We start from the raw sequence: 12,768 nt of genomic DNA, 5'->3' as shown, positions 1-12,768 counted from the left end.
CTAAGTGGTCCGTGGGTGCCAGGGAGGCGGCCACTGGGCCAAGGGCACAGGGTATGGTCAAGTCTCCAGCAATGCACTTTTCTCAGCACTACCACCCTCAGCCCGAACCAAGGACTGGAAGGAGCCCCAGGGAGTGTGGGTGGAGAGCGGGGCAGGACCCCGTGGGCCCGGGAACGAGGAAGGGGGGTCGCTTACCTATTATGGGCACCTCAGCGATGAAAACCCTCCGAATCGAATTGGCCACCCTGAAAGACGAAAAGCCAAGAGGCGTGAAGGCGCTGCAGCCTCGACAGGCTGGGTCCGCGCCGCAGGCTCCCAAAGCTAAAGCCCTGGCGCAGGAGGGCAGCTCTGGAAGGACATCACCCCCACTCCACCCCCGCTCCCTACCCCCGGGGCACCGGCTTGGGCCTCCCGGCGCCCCAGAGCCGCCAGCCTCTTCCCTCGGCAGCCTTACGCCAGGTCGGTGTTCTCGATGATGAACTTCACATTCTCGTCAGTGAGCTCAGTGATCCGCACGGTGGGCTGGTTGGCGTACGGCATCGCTCCCTGTGGCCGCCAGCCTCCGCGTCAGCTCCGCGGTGACTGCGCCTGCGCCACCGCCGACACCGGAAGTCAATCAGCGTGGCCTCCGCAAAGACTGCTCACAGCGCCGCCTGCTGCTCGGAGGCCGGAACCGCCGAGCGTCTTCTACCGCCTCCTGCTTTAAAATGTACCGGATTCAGCTATCTCGGAGGGTACTTTGGCAAAACACGCGTACGTCCTTGACTTAACAGTAACATTTCTAAGAATTCATACTGCAGAAACACTTGAAGTTGTAAACAAAGATACGAGTGCAGGGACATTCATGGTAGTACTGTTTGTACTGTCCATTGATAAGAGACCTGGTGAAGTATACACACATAGAATACCATGAAGCCCTTAAAAAGAACTTGTACATCTACAGAAAAACAAAAGTATATTTTAATATGAATGCATATTTTAGCAAAGTATACCTGAATTATAAGTAAATACCCTTTCCCTTGCAGTCTCAAGTATGGACCATGCACTTCTGAAAACTTCAGGAAAAGATACAATGTTCTTTAACCTAATGCTTCCTCTGCACTCTGTGTAGCTGCAGTGGGTGAGTGGGAGCTCTTTGTCTCTGCATCCCCAGTGCCTGGCAGTGGGTACCATGTGGGGTGCATGCTCAACCAAGAACTACTGAAGTCCCCTAAACAGACTGGAGAGAGTCTCAAACTCTCAATGGGCCTCAAACAAAGTGGCAGCTGCTCCAACAGACAAAAGCTCTAAAATAGAACTTGACAGGAGCTACATTTAAGAGGTGGGAGAAGAGTAACCAGATAAAGAGTTTGCCTTTGCAAAGACTGACACCTCTTCCTGAGACAGAGGGTGGGCACTGATGGAACCCTGCTCGATAGCTTGTGTCATCTCTGTAAATTAAGAATTATGGTTGTCTGCTGAGTGTGAGATGGATGCTATGAAGGAAAAAGGAGAATGCAATGAAAACTGGAACAGCTACTGCAAAAACTTCACAGGATGTCAAAAGATACAAGGAATGAAGAGAGGTACAAAAAACATCCAGTGGAAGACCCACAAGAGATCTGAAATTCAATTAGTTGCTGACTTCCCCCAATAATATTTAGCTGACTTAGGCAGAAGAGAGCAAAGCAGAAAACAGAGCTAACCAGACATGCAAAGGGAACCCAGCCAGTGTACAGGCTGAGAAAATTACTGGGGCTAAAGAATGTACCACTGAAATCGTCAGACAAGGGCAGCCAAGAGAGCTAATGGTCTGTGGGAAGGCTTCTGTTACCCCTATTTTACTGATGGGAAGACTTGAGCCCAGAAACGCAGAGGTACCATAATTACTACTATGTACTAGGCAGTGGCAGCGCCAGAACACAGGTCTCCTGGCTGCCAGCCTCAAGCCTCTTCCATAACACCTCTGTCTCCCTCTGGGGTCTTGGATACCTATCATGGTTGATAAGCAAACTAACTACACAATAGGAAACTACTTCAAACATATTTATTATTTTTAGACTCAAAATACACTAATAATCCTGCGATGCATGCTGGTGTCATATGACACCAGGCCTGGGATCACACCTCTGTCCAGCAGGCACTTGTCTCAGGTGAGGCAGTTTTCTGAGGGGTTTCCCAGGAGTAGCATCTCAGGACACCTGAGAGGGAGGGGGGTGCAAGGAACACCTCTGTGTGCACACGCCTGTGCTGTGCTGGGGATGAGCTGTCACCTTGAGGTGGCATGAGGCATGCATCACCTTGACTCTGGCTTGGGAGCCCCAAGGTTAATGGAAGGTTAAGACATGATCAAGGTGCCCATGAGATCGTGACAGGGACATGCTGGGTTTCTGTGGCTTGACTGCTTGGATGAACATCTCATTTTTCAATCACACAATTGCAGTGCAGAAAGGCATCAGGAGGCTTGGTCTGGTATTAGGAACTGAAGAAGCGGCCCAATCCCTGACCAGAACGGTAGCATCAAATGCCTTGTGGTTTCCAGGTGGCTGTAGTAGTGTCTCAGGAGTCCTTTAGTGTATTCTCATGAACACCAGGTTACACGGATGGCACCTCATACTTTTCAAAGCTCTCTCAATCTGTCCACTCATTCTCTTCTAGGCATTGTAGCTTACACCCTTTCCTCTCACCGACGCTGGTTTAGACCTGTCAAGTTCTTGAGCTGACACGGGAATGGAAACAAAAAGCATAGTGAGGGCTTACCCTGCCTATAAACTCTAATAGAAAAGATGTAGCTTTTCTTTTTCTTTCTTTCTTTTTTTTTTTTGCATAGAGGCAGGGTTTTGCCAGGATGCCCAGACTGGCCTCAAACTCCTGGGCTCAAGTGATCTTCCCAAAGTACTGAGATGATATGCATGAGCCACCACACCTGACCAAGATCCAGGTTTGCAAGGTGGCAGGTGCAGCTATGATACAGAGACTCGATATACCAGGGTCCCAGGAGTCAGTGATATCTCCTGATAAGAGGAAAAAAATAAAGAAGTGGGGTTTTTGGAATCAAGACACTAGGGCTGAACCACTGTCAGCCTTATTATTAGATTATTAGGTTTCCAGGTTAGGGCTACAAAATGATGTGAAGTCAGTAACACATATATCACAGGGCTGGAGTGGGAGAAAGGAGGGGCAGGGATGTGCTGGGCAGTACTCACCGTCACTGCTGCACCCATAAGTCCTTGCACCAGTGCCTCTCCTGTGGACTTTACCTAGAAGGAGTCAGTGTCAGGTTCCCTTAGACCACCAACACAAACTTAAAGTTGAGACAGGCAGGATAAATCAGGAGGCCTATAAGCCCCAAAAGGTGGAGACATGGAGGCCACATTACTGGAAGGACAGCTTTGGACAACACAATCACAAATGGGCAAAGTATGGCTCTTAGGAAAGGGCTGGCCTGAGGAAGAACCAGCCAGGCTCCCTGGGAAGGCCCTCAGGACTGTCAGCTGAGGCCAAAAGGGAGCAAGAGCACAGTCAAGTGACCAGCTGTAGCCTGAGGAGAACAGGTATGCCTTCTAAAGAGGGTTCCCCAATGGCTAGTCCCCAGCTACCTGCTTGGCAGTGTGGCCCATGTTCATTGCATCATTAATCCGGTTTTCCAGGAAGCGCCAAGTGTCCTCAAAGTCTGGAGAGGAGTCCTGCATCATCACCAGCTCTGTCGTATTGTAGATGCCAGCCAGCATGGCTCGGCGGGTGTACCAGTTAAACTGCAAAGAAACCCACGCTACTGCTGTGGGCTGGAGCAAGTCTGAGGCAGTTCCTACCCAAGGCCATGGGAACTCCTGGTTCCCTCTTGACTACTTCTTTCTCTCACAGATACATCTGGCCCTCTGGACAACACCACCATCTCAAACTTGACTGAGCATCAGAATTACCTGGTTGATTAAAAATGCAAGCTCCTGGGCCCAACCTCTTAAAAGCAGAGTCAATGGATCTAAATTAAGTGCCAGGAATCAGGATACTTAATAAGTATCCCAGATGATTTCGCTACATCCAATCCATTTTGGAACTGCCAGTAGAAAGCCTACATCTTAGGACATCTGAGTCCCAGAAGATGCTGTAATCAGTCAGTTATGACCAAACCTTGGTATGTTCATCAACAAAGTGAGGGCTGAGACAGGCTCATGGACAGATTACAATACCTGGGCAAAGCTGAGAGTTCAAGTCCCTCAGCAACTTCTGATTGTTCTGGCAAACTGCTCTTCAGAGGACCAGCTCAGCTGCTTGGTGTTTTATTCCTTTAATTTCTTTGCTTTCTAATTTCATTTTCCTACCATCTCTGTCGGCATTATATTCCCACATGGGAGAAGTTTATTAAAACACTTCATTATAACTATGGTGGGAGTATTTCTGTGCCTCCTTATCCAGGATTCCACAAAATATCATCACATTTTAATTTCCTTTATGAAGGTATATTTTTAAAAATTTCCTACCAGAAATATGATAACATTAACAAGTCAGATTCTTTCCTGGTGCTGTTTAAAGAGCCTTATTGATCTCTTAGCAAAGCAGGTCAAGATGGGCTGGGGAAGGGAATTTCTTTTTAAAGCAATGGGTGTTTCCATGGCATTTCTTTTTTTCAAAAGAGGAATTTTGCTGCAGAATCTACATCTTAGGAGAGAGAGAAATGATAATAAAATGGCAGCCCAATTAGCTTTGCCAATGCTAAAGGCTCTCTGACACCTGGTATCACCACCACAAGCTGGAAGAAATAATAACTGGTTTGTGGCTAGAATGCTGGTCCCTGAATGAAGATGACCTAGATCCCACTTTGGCTTCGTGAAGGACCTTCCTCATACCTTAGATGGGAATGACACTACAGCCCCCCTACAGGGGCTTGTGATCAAAGAAATTTCACAAGCTTCTTGAGGCAATGCTTAACACAAGCCTTTCCCAGCCTCCTGTGGGCCTGCAGAAAGCACTCACATCAGTGGACTGGTCCCCAGCGTAATGCCACATGTCATCCACCATGCTGGTGAGCAGGCTCAGGCTGGACGGGATGTTGTGAGGGAGCATGAGGACGCTGAGGGCCTGGGGAGAGAATGACAGAGGAGTAAGCTCTGCTCGCAGATAATGGTGCATAGCTGACCAGCACCTACCTCTCCAATGAGAGGTAGTATGAGGGAGCCTGCCCAGCTCTGGTTCTCTGAGACCAGCATCTTCACCCACCAGTGTGAGTTCTGGGCAGCTAGCAATGCTGACCACAGCTGAGGAAAGCCAGGGGCATAGCCCTGTCTTATGCAAGCCCAAGCACATTCTCCATCCCTAGCATTTGGAACTGGGAATGCAGAGGGACAGAGGGTCTAGACTGGTCTAAGCAAGGATGGGCGCAGATACCCCAGTCTGTCACACAGAAGAAACAGCAGAGATAGGAGTCTGTTCACATACATCAGCTCCTACTGTCAAACAAAACAAGGTCCTGCTACTTTACCAATGCTACATCCACTGGGGAGGTGGTCAGAGAGGTCCTGGATCGGCTGTAAGGTTTTCTCTTAGTGAGGTAGCCCGGAAGAAAACACTATGCTGAATCAGGAAGGCAGCTGAGAGCCTCATACATGCACTTCCACTGATTTAACTGCAAGGTGGAATGAGTCACACTTGGCCTGGGGTTGGGCACCACCGTAAGTGTTCAAATGTCTATCAACTGAATGACTGAAACTACATGCTCAGTAGTACTCCAGCTGAGCAAAGGACACAAGATGTCTGAGTCCCTCTCACTTCGGGTGTACTTTCACTCTGTACTTTCTTCACTCAGAGAATGGCCCATACTGTGACATGCTTTAAAAAAGAGGAAAAAGGAAGCTTCAGAAAAGGTGAAAAAAACCCTTGCAACAAATATGCCAATTCCCAAGCATCACATTGACAATTTGACAAATCCCAGTCCTCGAGATCTAAAATCCACAGGGCTGTTATTCAAGTGAAGACAGCCAATAAAATCTTCTGACTCTTCTAACTTCCTGCATGGATTCTGCTCCCTGCAGACCTGGTGGCACACTCAGGCCACTAGGAGAACCCCACCCAGGATGGGATCCAGTACCTGAACCACTCACATTTCCAAGAACTGAGACACAGATGACTCAGGGTCACTCTCTTTGGTATGCCCAAGTTTGAAACCCAGCTCTACCAAGCGTACTAAGTATTCTCGGGTTTATGGAGATTGATGAGCTAACTTCAACAGTGTACAAAGTCATCTGTGTGAAAGGTTCTGAGAATAATAAATATTAGGATTATTGTTGCTCTGGGGCCTGGATATGGACTCGGTACCCGGGGCCAGTGCTCAATGTATGGGATCAGCATTCTCAGTCTGGTTTCCACTGCATCCCTCAGGAACTGGTCTGTCTTCTTCTTCCTGGAAGAGGGAAAAGAAAACAGTGTGTCTCTGAGCAAAAGGCAGAGGCTTAGTGCTCCACGGTTTACTCAGCCCTACGGAAAAGGGTCCCACCAGCTCCTGATGCTGGCCTGACTAAAGCTGTCAGAGACAGGCTGCCAGGTGTCAGTCCCATCACAGCAGCAAGGCTGCCCAATGCTACTTTCTTTGGGTTCTGCTTGGATTGGCCTCCTGGGGATAGCTAATAGGGCCCAAGTTCCCTGATCCTTAGCTGCCACCCTGTGTAATAATGCCATGGGACTTACTCTGCCTGGCCCAACTGTACCAGCTTCTGCTCCTCTTCCAGCACGCGTGTGAGCCGGGCATTGCACTCGGTCACAAAATGCAGTATTAGTTCACTGCCATCCTTCCCAAACATGCTGGCTGCTGCACTGGAGAGACCTAGAGACTATAAAAGGGGAGACAGAAAACAGAAAAGCGGTGCCCAAGTGTAGGGTACATTTGTTGCCTGTTCATCACTAGAGCCTCTTCCTAGTGACAGCGGCTTGATTTTCAGTGGGACACCCCTACTCTTCACTCTGGGTCCATGTGATTTTGGTGAAACTGACCACCACCGGTCCCTCCACCCCACAAAGCCCCTTGGTGTGTGTGCAAGAGTGGAATCCAGGCTTGAATAACAAGTTCACAGAGACTAGCTCAGGTATGAACACATCAACAGGTCTTCTTTCTTTTTTAGAAACTAAGCCTTCAGCTGCTTTCTCCAACTTTGCACCTAACACATCTAAGGCCAGCCCTTCCATCTGTTGTCCAGATCCCACAATTCTTGCCTTCAAGGAATTTCACTCTCTTGATTTTGCCTATTTTCTCTTGTAAATTCACCCTCACTCTTGTTTCTTTCCTTTTTCTTTTCTTTTCTTTATTTTGAGACAGTGTCTCGCTCTGTCACTCAAGCAGTGGTATGACTGCAGCCTTGACCTCTTGGGCTCAAGCAATCGTCCCATCTCAGCCGGGGACCATAGGCATGTGCCACCACATCTGGCTAATTTTTAAATATCTTTGTAGAGATGAGGTCTCGCCATATTGCCCAGGTTGGCCTCAAACTCCTAGTGTCAAGCAATCTTCCCGCCTCAGCCTCCCCAAGTGCTGGGATTACACATGTGAGCCTGGTGCACTCTTGTTTCTGTACTCTTCCCATTTGTGTTCAATCATGTGCAAACTTCCATCTGTTTCCCCTGCTTGGTGCACCGTAGTTCTCATCTACCCCTCGCAGCCAAACGCCTCGCCACTTCCTCGCCTTCTATGTACACCTCGATCCACTCCAGTTGATTTCTGACCCAGTTCTCCACTCAAACAGTTGTTGCTCCAGTAACCAATGTCTAGCTGCTTAATCCACACTCTCCTGCTGTGCCTCCAACATCAGGATGCTCTGACTTAAGACTTTGACAGCCCATCCTATTCTACCCTCCCCTTAAATGTCCAAGTTCCTTGACAGTCTGGACTCCCCTCTCATATGACATTATATTCTTGCCCTGGACATTCTCACTGACTTCCATAATTACTACATATATATATATACACACAGCATATATATGCGCGCTAATAATGCCCAAATGTGTATCTCTAGTCCAGCTATCTCCTCCAGTTCCCGAACTGTATGCCTGATGCCTCCACTGGTTGACTGAAAAACTCCTCATAATCAATAAAGATCAAGGCTGTACCCTTCCCCAAAGCTGGTCCTCTTCCAATGGCCTTAACCTTAGAAAACACTACCACTGTGTACCCACACATGCAAACTGGCAACTCTGGTGCCATCCTGTCACTCCCTCCCATGTCCAAGCTATTCCCAAACTTACCCACTGCCATTACTCTAAGCCAGACCACCTTCTCTCTCCTGGATGTCTGGCAGCAGCCCCCAGTGAGTCTCTCTCTGCCTCCAATCCACTTTTCATCCAGCAGCCAAAATGAGCATTTTGAAATGCCAAATTTAATCCAGTATCTTCAATTGTTCTTAGAAGAAAAGCTTGACTCCTTATCATGACCTTTAGGGCATTGCCTGATTTGACCTTGACTGACCTTTCCAGCCTTGCTCATCTCAAGTCTCTCTTCCTGCACTCTCTGCATGGTGGTTCTCTGTGGTTCCTCTAATGCACTATCCTTCTTTTTCTTTCCACCTTGCCTTTGCAGTTTCTCTATTTGGACTTGTCCATCCCCTACCCACGAAGTCACGTAAAGCCTATTCATTCCTCAATTCTCAGCTCAAAAGCCTTTCCTGACTGCCGTTACCCACCCCATATATATATATATATATATATATATATTTTTTTTTTTTTTTTTTTTTTTTTTTGAGACAAGGTCTCACTTTGCTGCCCCGGCTGTAGTGCAGTGGCATCATTATGGCTCACTGCAGCCTCGACATACCAGGCTCAAGAGATCCTCCCATCCCAGCCTCCCAACTAGCTGGGACCACAGGCAAGCACCACCATGCCTGGCTAATTTTTGGTTTTTTTGTAGAGATGGGGTCCCTCCCTAGGTTGCCCAGGCTGGTCCCAAACTCCTGGGCTCAAGCAATCCTTCTGCCTTGGCCTCCCAAAGTGCTGGGATTATAGGCATGCACGACTGTGCCCAGCCCTCCATCCCCTTGGTATGACAAATTAAACTATTTGTCATAGTTTAATAGGACACATGTTTTCTTTTTTTACTGATGTACTTAAAAATGGTGCTTCTTACAACCAATGGCATCTTAGAGTCAATGAAATATGGTAGTTTTGATCACAGACAATTCTTGCCAATGGGTTGCCTTTAGAACACAACTCCCAACAACCAATTCCATGGTTCATTACTTTTATATCTACAAAATAAAGCCATTCCACCCTATTGAGGGAAAAAACAAACAATCTTGCAGCTGTGACCTGATCTAATGATCAGGTCCCTCCATGATACAGCCCAACAGCACCTTTCCTTGATAGCACTTACCACATCGTCTAAGTAAATATTTGTATACATTTTATTAATGTTGCTAGACTGGAAGCTCAACAAGGGCAGGAAGCAGGTCCATCTTGACCCCTGTCATGTCCCTTGGACTAGCACAGTGCCTAGGGCACATTATTTGCTCAACAAACATTTAAAGAATGAATCATTTAAAGGGTTTTAATGTGGAAGAACTAGGCATAAATGTTGGTAATATGATCTTTGGTGTGATTATAGGTGTTTTCTACATTCTTTTTTATATTTGTTTGTATTGTTCAGTTTTCACAATGAGCCTACAGTGGAGTCAGAGCATCTGCATTTCACTAATGAGACTTCTGTTACCAAATGTGCACTGAGAAGACAAGGAAATAACAGTTAAATTTCAGTAAAGCAGCAACCTTGCCCATTGGCCATGGGTAGATGCCCTGCAGCAAGCCTGGGATGGGAGATGCAACTCTGTCATCCCCTCAGTCTCTTGGATGATGGTATCTTGCTATGCTGGAGGACTCTCTACAACATGGCCTGAACATGAGCCTACTGCCTAATCTAAAGCAGCAGTCTCTACTAATGCAGGAAATGCTGTTAGAGTTTCTGGGAAAATAAGATGTGTTGGTCTCCAAAGTGATGCCTTCTTGGGGGTTTTCAAACACCATATGTCATTAATTCAAAAATGCATATAGATTTTTCATTTAAAAAAAATGAGTGTCAATCATAGAAGTGCTCTGTCATAGTTCAAAAGGCAGTATGTTTTCTGTTTTACTGATGCATTTAAAAACGGTGCTTCTTACAACCAATGGCATCTTAGAGTCAATGAAACATGGTAGTTTTGATCACAGACAATTCTTGTCTAATAGGTTGCCTTTAGAACACAACTCCCAACAACCAACTCCGCGGTACGTTCTTTATAACTACAAAATAAAGCCAGTTCCACCCCATTGGGGGAAAAAACCCAGTCAATCTTGCAGCTGTGAGGGGCTCTGAGCTGGACTGGAAGAAGGCATGAGGCCTTCCGCTCTGCCTGGTGTGACTCCATCCTGGCTCATCTTGGTCAGGTGGCTCCACCTTCACCTATACACACCTGGGCTCCTTCTGCAATCGCCTCTGCTGTCCACCCGTGGGTGGGCACGAACTCCAGGGCTGCCGTCAGGATGCGGTCCTGCAGCTGCTCCTCACTTTCATAGCCCTCCTCCTCCTCGCCGCCCTGGTCTGTATACCTGAGACAAGAGGACACAGCCCAGCATACTTCATCTCCTGGCATGTACAATGGGCCTGACCAGAAACTAGGGGCTCTGGATCTCCTCTAAGCACATGCTGGGAAGACATTTATTCTTGTGTCAGTATCAATGTGGGGTTTTTGTGTTTGTTTGTTTTTTGTTTTTGAGATAGTCTCCCTCTGTCACCCACAATGGAGTGCAATGGTGTGATCTCAGCTCACTACAACCTCCACCTTCTGGGTTCAAGCGATTCTCCTGCCTCAGCCTCCTGAGTAGATGGGACTACAGGCATGCGCCACCATGCCCGGCTAATTTTTGTATTTTTCAGTAGAGACAGCGTTTCACCATGTTGGCCAGGCTGGTCTCGAACTCCTGACCTCAAGTGATCCGCCTGCCACGGCCTCCCAAAGCTCTGGGATTACAGGCGTGAGCCACCGCGCCTAGCCAGTATCAATGTTTTAATGCCAACAGAGTAAAAACTAGATCATCCTTCCCCTCCCCATAGGCACCGAGAGGAATCCAGCAAATGAGGTCATGTGGTATGAAGGCAATGCTGCACCCTGGAGTTCCTGTCTTCAGCCCTTAGCACACTGTGCTCAGAGGGTTTCTTCATCTAAACTCACACCAGACTACCTCCATGAGGGCAGGAGCAATGCTATGTTACTCACAGGGCCTGGCATGATAGTAGGGCCTCAAAAAATATTTCTTGAATTGAAATGAAAAGTACTTTAGTTAGGAAACCAGAAAAATGAAAAGGAACACTCTAATTTCTTTTTTTTTTTTTTTGAGACGGAGTCTCGCTCTGTAGCCCAGGCTGGAGTGCAGTGGCCGGATCTCAGCTCACTGCAAGCTCCGCCTCCCGGGTTCACGCCATTCTCCGGCCTCAGCCTCCCGAGTAGCTGGGACTACAGGCGCCCGCCACCTCGCCCGGCTAGTTTTTTGTATTTCTTAGTAGAGACGGGGTTTCACCGTGTTAGCCAGGATGGTCTCGATCTCCTGACCTCGTGATCCACCCATCTCGGCCTCCCAAAGTGCTGGGATTACAGGCTTGAGCCACCGCGCCCGGCCGGAACACTCTAATTTCAAATCTAGAGAAATTTTTCAATGGCAGGATTAGGAAAAAAAAAAACCTCTAATGGAAATGTAAATTAGTATTACCTTTCTGGAGGGCAACTGGTCCCATATATGTAACAAATCTTTTTTTTTTTTTTTTTTTTGAGACAGAGTCTCGCTCTGTCACCCAGGCTGGAGTGCAGTGGCACAATCTCAGTTCACTGCAACCTCTGCCACCTGTGTTCAAGTGATTCTCCTGCCTCAGCCTCCCAAGTAGCTGGGACTACAGCCGCCTGCCATTGCACCTGGCTAATTTTTGTATTTTTAATAGAGACGGGGTTTCACCGTGTTAGTCAGGATGGTCTTGATCTCCTGACCTCGTGATCCACCCACCTCGGCCTCCCAGAGTGCTGGGATTACAGGCGTGAGCCACCGCGCCCGGCCTGTAACAAATCTTTAAGTGTACATATCCTTTGACTCAGTGCTCCCACTTCTAAGGAGAGATTCACACACTTTATCACATTATTTCTTATACTAGTGAAGGAAATCTAAATATCCATCAATAAAAAACAATAAAAAACAGGAAATCTAAATATCCATCAAAAAAAATCTAAATATCCATCAATAAAAAAATCTAAATATCCATCAATAAAAAACAGTGTCAAATAAATTTTGGCACAGCTATTTGCTGGAATGTTATACAACTATTAAACTATGAAAAGACATTACAAATGTACTGTTGAGTGAAAAAACAGGTTCTAGAACAGCATGTAGAGTTTATACACATTGTATCTATTCTATACAAAAATGTATATATGAAATAAGTTTAGAGAAACATCTAAAAGGATATTCACAAAAATGTTAGCAGGGTTATCTCTGTAATTTTGGATAAAACTGTTTTATTTTTGTGAACTTCTCTATACTGTTTAGATGTTTTAGAACAAACAGGCACCAATTTTATAAAAACAATAGGTTATTTCCAAAGACAGCCTTGGGGTCGGGTGCAGTGGCTCACACCTGTAATCCCAACACTTTGGGAGGTCTAGGGGAAGGACAGTTTGAAACCTAGGAGTTTGAGACCAGTCTGGGCAATGTAGCGAGAAGTCACCACTACAAAAAATAAAAAATTCTAAAAAACAAAGATGGCCTTGGAAATGAAGGTAGATATAAAAGGGGATG

At 46.8% G+C, this 12,768-nt stretch overlaps 2 protein-coding genes across 5 annotated transcripts in view; both read right to left on the bottom strand.

Moving 5' to 3' along the window:
- POLR2C (RNA polymerase II subunit C) overlaps positions 1-2,223 on the bottom strand; it is an 11,807-nt gene extending 9,584 nt beyond the window's left edge. The window contains exons 1-3 of the mRNA XM_025370761.1: positions 2,107-2,223; positions 455-700; positions 196-245 (exon numbers count right to left, since the gene is read on the bottom strand). Of these exons, the coding sequence (XP_025226546.1) occupies positions 196-245; positions 455-540 (136 nt within the window). The 5' untranslated portion in view covers positions 541-700; positions 2,107-2,223. The remainder of the gene's footprint in view (positions 1-195; positions 246-454; positions 701-2,106) is intronic.
- The window catches only part of COQ9 (coenzyme Q9), a 14,643-nt gene continuing 3,881 nt past the window's right edge, over positions 2,007-12,768 (bottom strand). For 2 of the 4 annotated variants that reach the window (XM_025370754.1, XM_025370753.1), the window contains exons 3-8: positions 10,401-10,536; positions 6,661-6,803; positions 6,292-6,376; positions 4,954-5,058; positions 3,579-3,734; positions 2,007-3,239 (exon numbers count right to left, since the gene is read on the bottom strand). In XM_025370754.1, the coding sequence (XP_025226539.1) occupies positions 3,042-3,239; positions 3,579-3,734; positions 4,954-5,058; positions 6,292-6,376; positions 6,661-6,803; positions 10,401-10,536 (823 nt within the window). In that variant the 3' untranslated portion in view covers positions 2,007-3,041. The remainder of the gene's footprint in view (positions 3,240-3,578; positions 3,735-4,953; positions 5,059-6,291; positions 6,377-6,660; positions 6,804-10,400; positions 10,537-12,768) is intronic. The other 2 variants (XM_025370756.1, XM_025370755.1) reach the window with 2 other exon arrangements.

Source organism: Theropithecus gelada, chromosome 20, assembly GCF_003255815.1.
Source record: "Theropithecus gelada isolate Dixy chromosome 20, Tgel_1.0, whole genome shotgun sequence".
Lineage (NCBI taxonomy): Eukaryota > Metazoa > Chordata > Mammalia > Primates > Cercopithecidae > Theropithecus > Theropithecus gelada.
Note: the sequence above shows the minus strand (reverse complement) of the source record. Positions and strands in the feature narration are given on the sequence as shown.